The sequence below is a fragment of the Pogona vitticeps genome, chromosome 7 (assembly GCF_051106095.1).
Source record: "Pogona vitticeps strain Pit_001003342236 chromosome 7, PviZW2.1, whole genome shotgun sequence".
Taxonomy (NCBI): domain Eukaryota; kingdom Metazoa; phylum Chordata; class Lepidosauria; order Squamata; family Agamidae; genus Pogona; species Pogona vitticeps.
The window spans coordinates 3,816,899-3,832,018 of record NC_135789.1 but is presented as its reverse complement, the minus strand read 5'-3'; the positions used below and the strand labels follow the sequence as shown (position 1 = coordinate 3,832,018).

Genomic DNA, 15,120 nt, shown 5'->3' with positions numbered 1-15,120 from the left:
CCCCATGGACCAGAGCACGCCAGGCCCTCCTGTCTTCCACTGCCTCCCAGAGTTGGGTCAAATTCATGTTGGTCATTTCGATGACGCTGTCCAACCATCTCGTCCTCCGTCGTCCCCTCTTCCTCTTGCCTTCACACTTTCCTAACATCAAGGTCTTTTCCAAGGAGTCTTCTCTTCTCACGAGATGGCCAAAGGATCGGAGCCTCCGCTTCAGGATCTGTCCTTCCAGTGAGCACTCAGGGTTGATGTAACTTTCCTAAGAATCCTTCTTAAAGCTCATTTTCCCCATTCATTCTCTGGCTGATGCTCTCGGACTCCATATTTATTTATTTACTAATCTAATCAAATAAATAAATATTATTTTCCATTATATGCCACACTTTTGGGCAAAGACCCAGATGGGCGGGCACCACAACATGATTACAACAACCAAGTCATAAAACCTCTCATGTACAGTAAATGGACAGAAATGCAAATTAAAGAAATCCATAAGGAAGGTTGGCCTCTGTGCAATGTAACGGGTGGGAAAACGAGCTCGCCAATATCCAAAGGCCTGGGAATAGATCTGTATAGGAATCCTCGCATACTCCTGCCCTCTTTATCCTTGTGTGGCCCCTTTCCCCAGCCCTCCCTCTCATGCTTACCCTTGTCTCTATTTTTAGTTCCTGTGTTAATGCTGTGAGCAAACTACCAACCAAGCACAAGTGCCTGACATTTAAACCGTTGCATATTTCCCCCTTGTTTATACCGCCTTTCTTTCCTTCCATTTCTTTCTTCTATTGTTTACTTTCCATTTAATGCTAGATTTGCGTTTATTATTTATTTACGATTCAATTTATATACTGCCGGTTTCTGCCAATCGCTACTCCAAGCCGGGTACAGCAAAGAAAAGAAATATAAACTATGGAATTGCTCTAAAACACTCCCTCACAGCACAGACCTATTATTTTCTACGCAGTAAAGCACCAAGTACTTTATGAAGAAGACAATAAAACTATAGAAGCAGGAAAAAATCAATGGCCCAAGGCAGATCTGTGAAATCAAAAGTGGATCTTCACAATTTCCTACGAATTTTCCACCAAAAAACATGGATCCCAGGGCTTTGCAGTGGTCGGAAATGCTGGATCTCAGGCAGGGATCCGTGTGGGTTTTAAGCAAAATGGCTTGGCCAGCTAACAGTACAATCGTACATTTGCTTTTTTTATCTCCTTGACAAGTGGGCATTGCTAAGTGATCACAGCCTCCCAGACCTGGGGAGAGAGAGAAAACATCATGCTAAGCCACCCAGGTCTCTTAAGCTCGGCTTTTGGTGAACCCCCACCGGGTTGTCCTTACATCATAGCAAAACCCATAAGCTGTACTTGAAGCTAAAACTACGGGCACCTTCTACCTTCCTCTCCCTATCTAAAGACTGGGGTGTGTGTGTGAGAGAGAGAAATCAAACACCCCCCCGTCAAAGCATTAAAAAAAAAAAATCAATATTGCTGCGTTTCTCCAACTGCTCCTTTTATCAAGCAACCTTGCAAGGGGTCGGGGCTCCTGAAAGAGAGCCCCTTTTCATGCCGGCACTTGATCTCTTAACCTCTAATAAAGGTCTCGCCCCAGACTTGGCAGCTAAATAAAACACTTTTCTTTCTCTCTATGTCTTTTTTTTTAATTTTCATTTTTCCCTCCCCTTCCGGCCCGTGAAACACAAAATCAACCTGGCCGGCTTTTTCTGGGTCTCCTTTCCTCTTGTTCCCCCCGGTGCATTGTGGGAGAGGAAGTGCCTGGGAAACCACGTGGTTGCAACTGGGGGGGGGGGGGAGAAGAAGGAGCGTAGGCGCGAGCATGGCGGCGGCCGGCAAGCGGTAAGCAGGGGCGCCCATATGGGCTGGCAACTAGAGGGCCGGAGCTGGCCGTCGCCTTTCCCGACGACTCTGCCAGCGGCCTAGGGCCTTGCCTTTATTTGCAAAAATAATAATAATAATAATAATTATAAGGCAAAAGCAACAACATACATACATACAAACCTTCGCGTCTTATTTTTTGCGTTGCGCTGCCTGTAAAAACCACGAGTGGAATATTATGCTAGCTTCTCGGTTTGGAAAATGTAGTTTTTACAGCCTCGGAATTATTGTAGTTTTAGAAGGAGGAGCCCTGTTAGCGTGTGTTTATCGTATCCGGTCAAGGGGGGGGGGGGGGAAATAAAGAAGGCAACACGTTGTGGCGCCTTAGAGACATAAGTGCTATGTTTTAATGTGAGCTTTTATTTTCTGAGGAGTTTTCTTGCTCTCTCTCACTTACTCGCTCACTCACACACTCGTATTTTTGACCTGATGTGGAAGTTTTTGGTATTCAGTTGTAATTTCTGGGAATGGTATTCTGAACAACTAAATTTTATTTTCTCCCACCAGCTTCTAGTTCTAGTGTAATTTCATGTGTCTATTTGGGAAGAAATTCCCAGGTAAACAGCCTTGTTTCCAGGTAAATAGGGTGGTGCCTTTTGCCTTAAAGTCAGTTTTATGGAATTCAGAGGGAATAATAAAACGTGTGCTAATGCTAATAGCTCACTGTAATTGCAAATTGTGGAGAGAAAAAGATACATGATAATGCAAGTGATGTACTGTTAGGAAAAAAACAGGTGGGTCACAAAACCTATTTTAATTTACATCCCGTCTGCCTGTCTCTACTTCAAAAACAATGTAACGTGAAAGCATGTTCATAAGAGGAGAAACACTTTGTGGGGAGACTAAAACATGGCATGCATATAACCAAGAAAGTAGATATCAAATGAAGCAGGGCTCTCAGAAAGACTTGTTATGTGCCATGGTGATCTTAATAGGTCTTTCAAGGTAAGTGTGATGTTTAAGGAGTGGTTTATCAGTTACACGCTCCCAGTGAGTTTTTGTGGCTGAGTGGAGATTCGAACCCAGGCCTCCGGAGTCTTAGATTGTCACTCTGTCCACCACACCACACTGGGTATTTTCAGAAAGATGACTTTGAAATCAGATTTAGTTCCCCATTGCCCCAAACACAGAAGTCCAGTATATGGATGTAGGACTGCAATGTAAATAGAAACTTGAAATCAAATAAAACAGAGCACTTGCTATGTAAAATCTTTCGGATGCAAAATCGTAATCACAGAACTAAAAACTGGACAAGATTGTTGTCTTAATATTGTAAATACTCGTCTTTCAGTTCTAAAGGGACCCTGTTTAATTATCAGAAGAAAGCTGTGTCGTGGAAGTTACATGTGTGTCTAACTTCAATGTTAATACTAGTCTGGGGATAGGTTTCTAGATTTTTGGAATGTGTTTTTTTATAAATTACTGCTCTGTAAAGTGGTATATGTTGTAGACTACTTTATAATATAGTTACTGTATTTATAAATAGCCTTAACAGCGAGGTACTGTCTAAAAGTTATGTTAAATTGGCATAGCCAAAATCATCTTGTGTAGTGGGAAAAAATGTGTTACTTGCAGCAGCTTTTTGCTGCCAATTTACACGTCCTCATGATTTGTGGGATTTCCCATTAGACTGGGGGTGGCCAGTTAGCAGCGTTTATACTGTTTGCCTTCTGTGGGCATAACTAAGCAAGAAGACTTCAGCCACTAAGTATAATGATGAAGTGGAGCCCAATCTGCCCCAGCAAAATGCAGTCTGAAAAAATGCGACAGAGCGGTCTGACAGCGAATTAGAGCCATCTCTCTGTTCCTCCTCTCTGATACCAGAAAACTTGTTCATCTGAGCGTTGATGAATTCCTGGCGTCCGGGTTTGACTCTGACATGGACAATGAGGACTCGGAAGCAGACGCTTCGGATTCCAAGCAAAATGGGGCGGCTGGAAAACAATGTCAAAATGGAAAGGGTCGTGCCAAGAAAACAGCGACGCTCAAATCAAAACCAGTGGAAAGGTGAGAAAGGAAAGATTTTTTTCAACTTTCTGTAAGTGCACTTGATTACTTGATCCAGTAGTTTCCAAACTCTTCTCCCCCACCCTCCACTAATTCCTGGTGCTATTTGGAAGCTTCTTGGTGGTTTCTTGATGGCTTTACCTACTGCAAGTGATCTGGACATGTAATAACTGGGGAAGAATCAAAGACTGGAAATGGGGGTGGGTGGGTTTGGATTATAGCCCCCAACTTGACTAGTGACAATGATTTCTACCTTAGGCATGCATGGGACTGTACTGCACGATGAATGTGTTCAATTGGGTGAGATACCTTTATCCGGGTGACAGCCCTTCAATCTTATCCAGACCATCTTTTTTACATTTGAAAAACTGTAGCAAAAGCTGCACTTTGAAAAGCTGTCATTGTGGCGAGGTACCTTAAGTCGTCTGTAGAGGTGGTGGGACTTAAAATTTTTCAGTTCATGAATGCCTTTGTGTTGAACCTGTGAAAACACCAACATCTTTCCTCTGCTCAGGCAGGTGAAAAGGGGGAAGGCGGCCCAGCATAAAGACCAGCTCTCCCGGCTGAAGGATCGAGATCCCGAGTTTTATAAGTTCTTGGAAGAAAATGACCAAACGCTTCTTAATTTTGATGACTCAGACACCTCTGACGAGGAAGATGCCCGACATGTGCTGCCTGACAAACTGGAGGTAGATTTAAAAGACGCACACGCACATCCGTGCCTAAATTACTCTTCAGTGATGATGCTTCAGAGGCTTACAGTAAATACCACAATTAAAAAATAGTATTGCCAGTAAATCTTAATTTCCTTTCTTTAAAAAATCCTTCACAGGAAGCAAGTGATGACGACGACGATAGCGATGATGGGAAGGAGAAAAGTGCAAAACGGGAAAAAATTGACTTCATCACTGTGACCTTGAAGATGGTGGAACATTGGAAAGCAGTTGCAGAGGCAAGATTTTTTAAAAAAATACCACTTTTATAGTGTTGCAGATAATGTTGATGGAGCAGGGTATGTGTGTATGTGCTTACCATTGTTGACTCCTAGATCCTAAGCAAATTGTTACATTTTGCATGTTAGTGTATAGTTCGCAGAAGGTGGTGCATGTAGTTAGACTGAGCAATGTGTAGGAAATGTTCTCTTGTCCTCCCCGTTCCTCAGCTGAGTAGAGTTCTAGCTGTTGAGGGAAGAGAGGCTGCTGTTTTAAACATTCTCCCGTCCTCTGTGCTTGTGTTTATCTAGAAGCAAATCTCACCCAGGCTCTTCCATGAGATCACCCAGGCTTTCAAAGCGTGTGTCGTGACAGCCAAGGGAGATGCGGAAGGCATGGAACCTGGGAAGTTCAAAGTCACTGACAGCACAGGTATGCTCGCAAGGCCTGGCTTCAGCCCCTGCTGTTTTGAGGAAGGTGCAGTGTGTAATTTGGGGGTAGGGTGAAGGCTGGGTTCTAGACACACTTGTGTGTTTTTAAATACTCTCCCAGTTGTTAAAAACAGCAACAGTCGGAGGTCACTGCCCCTAGAAACATAATCAACAGGGTGTATTGGAACACTGACTTGCTGCTTTTCTGCAGTCGGGGAGTATGTTGTATAAAGGAGAGTTCACAGCTGCAGTTGTTCTCCTGTGGCCTGTCTTTTTGGAAAAGCACACCGTGCTGAATTATTCTTGGCATAACACTTGGAATGCCAAGCAGTGGGGTTTATCCTCAGTTTCTCTGGTGCTTCTCCTAAAGCACATGGCAAACAAACGAGTGTGGACTTTACTCTGGGTTATAGAGGAACCACTCCAGTAGGGATTGCTCAAGCAGCACCTGTGGTTGTTTGGACTGCAAGATTCTAAGGTCTTTGGTTGCAAGTAAATTTGTCCAAATGGTCCCAGGGCGCAGCCTGCAGACTTTGAATTGTTGAAGGAGTGCTGAATAATGCTGGTTTCCGCCCCACCCACCCCCAATTATTTGGGATGCAGAGTGGAAGTTACAACAAAATACCCAACCCAAGTACATTTGTTGTCATCATAGCCATATTTTGGGGCAATGATAAGAGCTGTATTCAAATCAAGCCACACATGTTTATATACACATGCAGATAGAAAGACCTGGAACTGGTGTGTACGTTGTACTGAGAAGGAAGTGTTGTGTTTATTTAGGAACCCCAAACAACTGTGCTTTTTCCCCCCACTGTTCTCCTCTAGTGTTCAACACCCTTGTGTCCTTCTGTGTCCGTGACCTCTTTGGTCTGCTGCAGAAATTCCTGCAGGTAAAAGCGGCAAAAAACAAGTCCAAGTAAGTGTTATTTCATTATTGTTCTTATCTTAAAATTTTGGACTACAAGGCCCATCTGCGCCAGCCACCACCATGGCTGGTGGTCCAGCATACAGGCATTGTAATCTAAACCCTCTGACCGCTGCCCGGAGGTTTATCCTTTCGACCAGGACATGAGGCTCTTATAGACAAATCGTCATGAATAAGCAATTCTTGTTATTATTGTGAAATACAGGAAGAAAACACAAGTCACATTTTAAGACAAGGCTTCTCAAACGGCTACACAGTCATTGAGCAGTCTCTTAAACTTTTGTAAGTTCATTTTGTGAAACCGCATCCCAGTTTTCTGAATAAAAGCCTGTGTGGCCTTTTGGGGGGGGGACTGCACAGTTCAGGGACTTCTTCTCTTTCCCTCCCCCCGAAGAAAAGAAGGGGAAAGCACTTCTGAGGATTCTCTACCTGGAAAAAATCTGGGAAAGGGTCGCCCTAAGTCAGAACTGGCTTGATGGCAGATGATGATTATTCATTTTTGTAGAGGAATTTGCACGCCTTGTAGGGCAATCATCTCTATGGAGGACAGACAGGTCAAACACTGTCCACGCTCCGGGGGCAGCCTGGCAGATGAGATTGCCGGTTGCCAGACAGCCCGTGTCCCCTCTGTATTTTGTAGCTGGTCCCTTCTACTCTCGACTGCTCCAGGGGGCCCAGTAACAGCAAAGCTACTAACAAGAAATTTTCCGAATTGTCCAGGCCAGTTCAGGCAGACAGCCATCGGGAGGGAGCACAGCTGGGTTAAGCACAGTACAATTAATCCCTTGTTTCTTTCAATGTGGGCGTCGGCTGCATGGCATTCTTTGACTGTGCCATCTGATCTGGTTGGGATCGTGACCAATGGCCAGGGTGAAGTGAGGGGGCCCACATGTGGTGTTGCGCGTGACCTTGGCAGAAATCCAAAGCTAGACAAGGTCAAACTGGGTTAGATGTTGGCCAGGAAGCCTCCCAAGCCAAGCTGAGTAAACTAGGTAAATTCAGCCGTGGAGACCCAACAGAACCCGGGTTTCCGGTTTCATCCGTTGGGCATAGGTTTGCTGGGTGGTCTTTTTGCAGCTTGATCCGTTTCCCTAGTTCTTTGTGAAATGGCTAGAAAACTCACCTGTCTCCAGGGTTAGCTGTGAAATCAAAGAAGGATAGCAATAGAAATGAGCTACACCAGTTTACTGAACAGTGGGCGATCAGGGATCTTTTTAGGGTATATCTCTAAGTAAGTGCTCCTTTCAAAGAAACTCAGATTCTTGTGTTATGAATTTATTGTCCACATTTTAACTCCTTTACATTGTGATTTTATTGGTTGTGGCTAGGAAACATAACAACATGACTCTGGTTGTGTCGAAGAAGGTTTTTGATGAGCTCTTTTTTTTTTTCTTTTTGAAAATTTCTCCGGGTCTTTCAAGTTAAACTGTGCAGGCTTGAGAACTAGGAATTTGCTCAGAAAAGAAATCAGTGGCCAGGGAGTAGGGAAAGGCTGTGATTTCCAGATGTTGATTTCTGCACCTAATTCCAAAACGTATTTCCTGGGTCTGTTATGGATACAATTTGATATGTAAATAGATGGTGAGGCAGCTACAGCTTTACCTGTTTTTGTTTTGTTTTGTATTACCAAACTAGATTAATAGGTCACTTTCTCCACTCCTTTTTTTCTTTTCTTTGTTCAGAATGGTTTTGCCGTCCTCCAGCCCGCTCTGGGGCAAGCTGCGCCTGGATATCAAAACATACCTTGGCTGTACTATCCAGGTAAAATGTGTAGAACATTCGAAGTTGCCTGTGGTCCTTTTAGTTCAGTGTTGTCAGCGCTGACTGTGAACAACTGTCCAGAGGAGGAGAATTTTTTCCTAGCCCTAGCTGGCCAGAATCTTTTCCTAGCCCTAGCTGGTGTTTGAACCTGTGAATTCCTGTATGCAAAGCACACCCTCTACTACTCGCCTTTGGACCTTCCCCGGAATGGCTGAGAGATTCAAAGTGGACCAGCTTATTTATCTGTCCAGTCCAATGTTATGTGCTTGGCCTAACAGGACCTCCAGCATTTCAGACAAGCAGTTCACTGGCCACCTGAGAGCCTCTGAAATAGAAATGCCAGGGACGGAACTTGGGATGTCCTGCACTCAAAGTTGCTGCTCTACAAACGAGCTGTGATTACTTGGGGATTGAAAACTGGGCAGGTCTGGTGCCCAATTCCGTTCCGATGACTTCTGGTAGGGTACAGTGGATTTGCCACAACAGCAGGCTCATACAGATCTTATCCACGTTGGTGATGAATATCACAGGTTCAGACTCCAGCTAGGGCTGGGACATGACTTGGCCAGCTAGGGCTAGGAAAGAATTCCTCCCCAGGCAGCTGTTGACAGTTATAGTTCGGTATCCTATCTGAATATCTGATTAACTGGCAGAACAGAAACAGAAGCATGGCTTGAGATGAATTTGAAAACCATGGTTTGCATTAACCACGGCTTGAAGCGACTTCTGAATTGATGAAACTGACATTACAGCTTTTGGCACAGAACCGAAGCAGACTTGCAGATCTAAAGTGGAGGAGGATGGGCCATTTCAGGAAGCCTAGGGGGACTCTTCTTACTTTGTAAAATTGGGTTTTAGAGCTTTGTAAGGAGGGTTGTGTCTCACCTAGAGAGGAAACCATTGCTTCTGATGTCTTCAAGAGCATCAGTTCCTCTATGATTGATGTTTCCTGTCCTCCTTCTGCAGCTCCTGTCTTGTTTGACGGAAGCCTCCGTGGGAGCGGCTGTCCTGCAACATGTCAACTCCATTGTGCCTTACTACTTGAACTTTCCAAAGCAGTGCCGAATGCTGGTCAAGGTGAGTCAGCCAGCCAGCCAGGGGGCGTAATCGTAACCCTGCCATGTCACTGGCCCTGAAAATGAGCAATCCCTTCATATAAAATGAAAGAGGTATCGGTCTTAATTCAGCCCAGCAAACGTGATCGAATGCATGAACCCTGACACAGAAGAGTCTCTGCCTGGGTGGAGAAACGTATCTGTTTTGCTTTCTCCCACATGCAAAATATTTCGATTTCAAGTTGACTTGGGTGGATTTGTTAAGAGCTTTGCAGATGCTTGAAAGGTCTTATTAAAAAGAAAACAAATCCAAACCCACCTCTCACCTGTTCCGACAGAGACACACCCGGAGCAGGGAGGGATAAGAATAACCTTAGAACGGCAGGGCTGGAAGGCGCTCTGCGGGCCATGAAGTCCAGCCTCTGGTCAGGGAGGCCCAGCGGGGATTCGAACTCCTCACCCAGAGACCGAAACCATGGAACTATCCAGCAGTTCAGGACGAGGAGAGCACAGACTTTTGGGGGGGGGTGACTTGCAGAAGAAGGGGTGGCCTCTTGGGAAAGGGCATCTCCTGAGCCGTTGAAAGACTCTCAGGAGAGGCCCTAAAAAAACCTGAAGGCGAACCCAGAACTCAGCTGAAGCTCATTCAAGAAGGTTGCCCAGAGACATTTGTAAGGACACGAGGCTGGCCGAAGTATAAACCTTGGAGAAGTGACCTCCTTTCTTAAGATAATATTTTCCAGAAGCAATCAGTTGCTATGTCAGCTGCCATCGGAGACAGTCCATCTCCCGGTCTCTGCAGACGCAGCCTGGCATTTGAGGTCAGACGGAAGCCACAGCGATGTTGCTTGAATGCTTTCTGGTTTCTTCCCGTTCTTTGGGTCCTCATCTTTTTTTTTCCTTTTTGTTTTCTTTGCTTATTTTTTTTTAAAAAGCAAGCAATTCGCCTCTGGAGCACAGGAGAGGAGACGGTGAGGGTTCTGGCCTTTCTGGTGCTCAACAAGATCTGCCGGCACAGAAAAGAGGCCTTCTTGAACCCGGTCCTGAAGGTAAGGCCATGTCAGAAAGCAAAATGGAGACGAGAGCTGGTTTTATAATGTCTGCTGAGGTCAAGGGTCTGTCTCTGTCCTTGAGTGTCTGTATCAGGGCTAGGCAACCTGGTAGCTTCCAGGCCCTGGGGGACTACAGTGCCCTTAATCCTCTCATTATTGGCCATATAGGATGTGGCGTAAGAGTGAACTAGTCCAGAACATACAGAAGCACCAAATTAGAAGGTGCAAATGGTTATTGGCTTATGAACTCTTGTTTAATCATCATCACCTTAGAACTACAGAGCTGGAAGGGACCCTATGGATTATCGAGTCCATCCCCTGTCAAGGAAGCTGGGCAGCAGATTCAAACTCCCAACCTCTGGCTCCGCAGCCAGATAACTCAACCACTGCACTTTCCAGCCATTCAGATTATGATTTTCCATTATGTTTGAACCTAGAACGGGGTTATCCCTTGAGTAGGGGAGAAATGTGCCAGAAACAGAGAAGACAAACCATGATTTGTGTGACACTGTCGTGCTGTTTTTGGTGTACGCAACAAACCACTGTTTAATACAAGCCATGATAGTGTGGTCACTCGCAGGGCGCTTCTTTTGAAGATCCCCGTACAGCTTGTCAAGTTGCTAAGAGACAGGATGCTAAGTGTAACTAATGAATAAACACGGGCGCAATCCTGTAAGGTACTCTGGAGCAAATCCATCCACATAAACCCCAGCAGCAAGTTACCCCTGGTTAAGAAGTCAACACTTTCATGGCTCATCCCATGCCAGGGCGTGTGTGTTGAGGAATGCAGATATCAACTTAAAAGTAGGGGCAGTGTGCTGCTGCCATTGAACTTCTGCTGGTGTACGTGACGGGATTGTGGCCAGCACGTGACAATTTACTAGTTGACGCCGTTTGGGACAAAGAAGCATCACTGCCTCTATTTTGCCTTCCCCTTTTCAGCAAATGTATATTTCCTACGTGAAGAACTCCAGATTCACCTCCCCCAACGTGCTCCCCATGATCAACTTCATGCAGCGGACTTTGACCGAGATGTATGCGCTTGACGTCTCCGTCTCCTACCAGCATGCCTTCATCTACATCCGGCAGCTGGCTATCCATCTCCGAGGCGCTATGACGGTGAAGAAGAAGGTGAGGTTGTGGGCCGGGGGGGGGGGGGTGAGCAGATAGCCTCTCTCTCTCTCTCTCTCTAGATCTCCCTGTGAGGCTGGAGAGCGTCCACCTCTTAAGTGCAGTATACCTGTCCTGGTAGTATAACAGGTTTTTAAGGACCTGGCATATCATAGCTGCTCTTCTCAGGCCTAACCAAATAATAATCATGTGCTGTCAAGCCAATTCTGACTTATGGCAACCCTTTTATAGGATTTTCCAGGTAGAGATGACTCAGAGGTGGTTTCCCCCTCCAGGGGGCACCCTGGGATGGTGCCACTGGCCCAAGGCTACCCAGGCTGGCTCTCTTCGCAGGAGGCCCAAGTGGAGGGGGGGGAATCGAACTCCCAACCTCTGGCTCCACAGCCAGAGACCTAAACCACTGAGCTATGCAGCAACATTATCCCAAAGGGGGTCTGGGTCTCGGTGTTTTGTTGACATGCCCATATGCCCTCCCCCCCCGCTTGTTGGAGGTTGGGGAGCAACACTAAATGTGTGTGAGTCTGTCTGTCTGGGGGGATTCAGAGGACAGGGGTTGAGGATAAAAGGGGATTGCCCCAGAACAGTCTGCCTTGGTTGGCATTTTCCTCTGGCCGATCATAAAATCGTCATTTCGTCGCATTCCGAAAAGACTTCTCTTACTAAGAAGATTATCCCGTCTCCCCAATTTTTCCTGGAGTCTTCCTGGCAACCTGTCACCTTTAAAAAAAAAAAAAAATTAATCGGCAGCAGCTCAGACCCTGTTAACCACTGTCTATTTATTTGTTTTCCCAGCATAAGTAGAGGGCAGCCAGGCTCTTAGTTCTCCCTCCCCTGCCCAGATTGGGTCTCATCCAGTCTGATGCGAGCAAATCCAAGGCGAATTTCTAATCCCCTCCTTTACTGGTGTTTAAAGAAAACAAACCCGCCAGAGATTAGCGGGTTTTGGTTACATTTCCCGTGCTTGCGGTAGGCGTTAAGCCACCCTTTCTCCCTCCCTCCCTCCCCCCGCCCCGGCAAAGATGCTCAGACTTTGCAGATAAGCAAAGGGAAGATAACCCACGTCTAGGACCTTAATTGGATCGGCTTCATTCCTCATACCTTCAGCCGTGGGCCAGACAGAACCTAAATCCAGTTAGCTGCACCGCAGGAGAGGCCGTTCGGAGCAAAGGAGCGGGCAGATTAGATTCTGTCCGCCCCAGCCGACATAAATCGACACATCGCCATAATAAATTACGTTTATGACAAAAAGGCAGGTAGGGGAGAGAGGCTAAAGTAATAGCTGCCCTCGGTAGTGATGCAGCAGGTCGTTAGCCATTCCCTGTGTCTCTCGCCCTATTGCTGTCTTTGGGGGGGGGAAGCAGAAGAGGGACGGCGTCTGCCAACTGAGGTCGGTGGTTTGCTCCTTGTCTTTCTAGCTGCTGGAGAGCTCAGCGGTTAGATTACTGGCTGCAGAGCCAGGTGGTTGGGCTTCCTTAGAGCAGTCAAGTGGAAGGGACCCACTGGATCACTGAGTCCAATCCCCTCGCATGGAGGCCCAGTGGGGGAATCGAACTCCCAGTCCTTGGTTCCACTGCTAGGAGCCCAAACCGCTGAGCTGTCCAGCACGGACAGAGCCAGGACCTGAGGATCCCTAAGGTCGCTTCCAGCCCTCCGGTCCTAAGATTATTGTAAATTATTATCCCTCATTTTCTCCGGCGAGGTCAAGGCATTGTACAGGGCTCCCTTCCTTTTTTTTTCTTTACAGCAACGTAAACTGGAAGAAGAACAAGCGAGAAATTAAAGGGACTGGCTGGCTATGGGTCCAGTGAGTCTTGAGGGTTCAGTGAGACTTGAACCCAGATCTCCTTGTTAAGTTCCAGTCCTGCAGTCCAGCCTGACAAGATGCTTGGGAGAGAGGGAGAAAAAGAAGGGTCGTGTCAAAGGGGATGTCAGGGCAAAGGGGAACGGAACCCCCCTCCCCCCGGCTCCAGGTTTAGTTACCCGTTTGCTTTTGCTCTCGAACGCAGCTCCTGGACCATGCCCGTGATGATCTTCCATAGCATGGGTAGACAGCAGACTCCGAAACACACATACCACACCAGCTGGGATTTTAAAATCAGGCCAGCTGTTTTATATCCAAGAGTGGGTGAATCATCTGCTTGCAGATGTTCCACCTGATGCTGTGAATTCCAGTGCTTTCCAGTTTTTTCTGACACCAAAACAATTCGGTTTCTCCACTTCCTTCCACCACCGTATCCCCATCCCCTGTGGCTCCCTGTCCTCTGTTTCCTTCCAGTGGATTAGAGGATTCCTGGTGGGCTGTGCGATCTCAAATCGCGGCTCAGTGACCTTCCCCCCCCACACACACATCATGTCTTAAATGCAGATGTAAATAAACGTCTTCAAGAAACTGGTGGCCAACGAGCAGGATTTATCAGACGATATAATAACCATGGCACAATAGTAACATGCATATTTATCAAATACATTTTCTCACAGCCGTGTGGCTTTGAAGAAGCCTCACGCAGCAACCTGGATGGGAACAGCAGTGTCCTGCCTTTTCCATCTTGTCAATCACGCTGGATTTTTGGTGGAGTCAGGAGGGTTTTCAAGGTTCATCCAGAGGTTCAAGACCTTGTAAAGTCTTGCTGTTGAGTGGTTTTACCATTGCCAGGCCCACCCACCCTGCAGAGCGTTTCCATGGCCAAGCAGAGATTCGAACCCAGGTCTTCACAGCCCTAGTCTGTCACTCTGTCCACGACGCCACTCTGCTTACAGGACTAAAAATCTGTGTACAGCAACCATAGCAGTGATAATAATCGTGATTCCATTAATCTCCTTGGTACTTTATAGCACACAGTGAACTAATTATGCCCTTATTACATCAATAGCTGTTACAATTATTTTACATGATTGTAAGTAGCAGTTAATTTAACCATATGTCTTGGAGCAGGTTTAAATTTTTGTGTTTTTTTTCCATTTGCGTCTCTCCTCTCCACCTCCTTTTCCTTTGCAGGAGAATTACCAGTCAGTTTATAACTGGCAGTACATCCATTGTCTCTATTTCTGGTGTCGGATGCTGAGCACCCTCTATCCGAATGATGTCCTGGCCCCCTTGATTTACCCTTTGACCCAGGTCATCATTGGCTGCCTTAAGTAAGTAGCAGATTCCTTGAGCTTGCCATCTTGTCCTATCGTGCTCACGTTTATTAACTCTTCAAAATGGTGGTGGCGGCGGTGATGATGTTGATAATGTGCCATCAAGTCAATTCTGACTTACAGCGAATCTTTTCAGGTAGAGAAGTACTCAGAAGAGATTTACCATTAACCTCTGACAGCACCCTGGGTCTGTGCAGCTTGCCCAAGGCTACCCAGGCTGGCTCTTCTCCCAGGAGGCCCAGTGGGGAATCAAACTCCCAACCTCTGGCTCCTCAACCAGATACTTAAAACCACTGAGCTGCCCAGCCAGCTGGTTGGTCAATCTTGTTGTTGTTACATGCAGTCAAGCTGCCTCCAACTTACAATGACCCTATGAGTGAGCCATCCCCAAAAGGTCCTATCCTTCTGCTGAGCTCTTGCAAACTCAAGCCTGTGGCTTCCTTTAGGGAGACTGTCCGTCTCATATCTGGTCTTCCTCTTTTCCTGCTGCCTTCTACTTTTCCTAGCGTTATTGTCTTTGTCAGAGAATCCTGCCTTCTCAGGATGGGCCCAAAGTAGGTCAGCCCCAGCTTCTATATTTTTTGCTTCAAGAGATGGATACAGTTTGACTCGTGCTGGGAACCACGCTTGTCTTTCTGGCATTTCACAGTATCTTCAAACCCTATAGTCTGGGGTATCTCCTCCAATCTTAGCCCGTCTTTTTCACTCTGTTTAGAACACAAAACACTTCTGTTCTCAAATCTTTTGTTATAAGCCATGGAAGTTTGGTGGATTAGTTGGGGAGGACACAACCTGT

The 15,120-nt window shown here is 46.3% G+C and overlaps 1 protein-coding gene across 1 annotated transcript in view; it reads left to right on the top strand.

The window, feature by feature from the left end:
- The first annotated feature begins 1,756 nt into the window (after window positions 1-1,756).
- The window catches only part of NOC2L (NOC2 like nucleolar associated transcriptional repressor), a 43,720-nt gene continuing 30,356 nt past the window's right edge, over window positions 1,757-15,120 (top strand). The window contains exons 1-11 of the mRNA XM_020782267.3: window positions 1,757-1,850; window positions 3,714-3,896; window positions 4,411-4,585; window positions 4,729-4,848; window positions 5,140-5,260; window positions 6,088-6,178; window positions 7,870-7,948; window positions 8,915-9,025; window positions 9,939-10,052; window positions 10,998-11,186; window positions 14,182-14,321. Coding sequence (XP_020637926.3) covers window positions 1,831-1,850; window positions 3,714-3,896; window positions 4,411-4,585; window positions 4,729-4,848; window positions 5,140-5,260; window positions 6,088-6,178; window positions 7,870-7,948; window positions 8,915-9,025; window positions 9,939-10,052; window positions 10,998-11,186; window positions 14,182-14,321 — 1,343 coding nt within the window. The 5' untranslated portion in view covers window positions 1,757-1,830. The remainder of the gene's footprint in view (window positions 1,851-3,713; window positions 3,897-4,410; window positions 4,586-4,728; window positions 4,849-5,139; window positions 5,261-6,087; window positions 6,179-7,869; window positions 7,949-8,914; window positions 9,026-9,938; window positions 10,053-10,997; window positions 11,187-14,181; window positions 14,322-15,120) is intronic.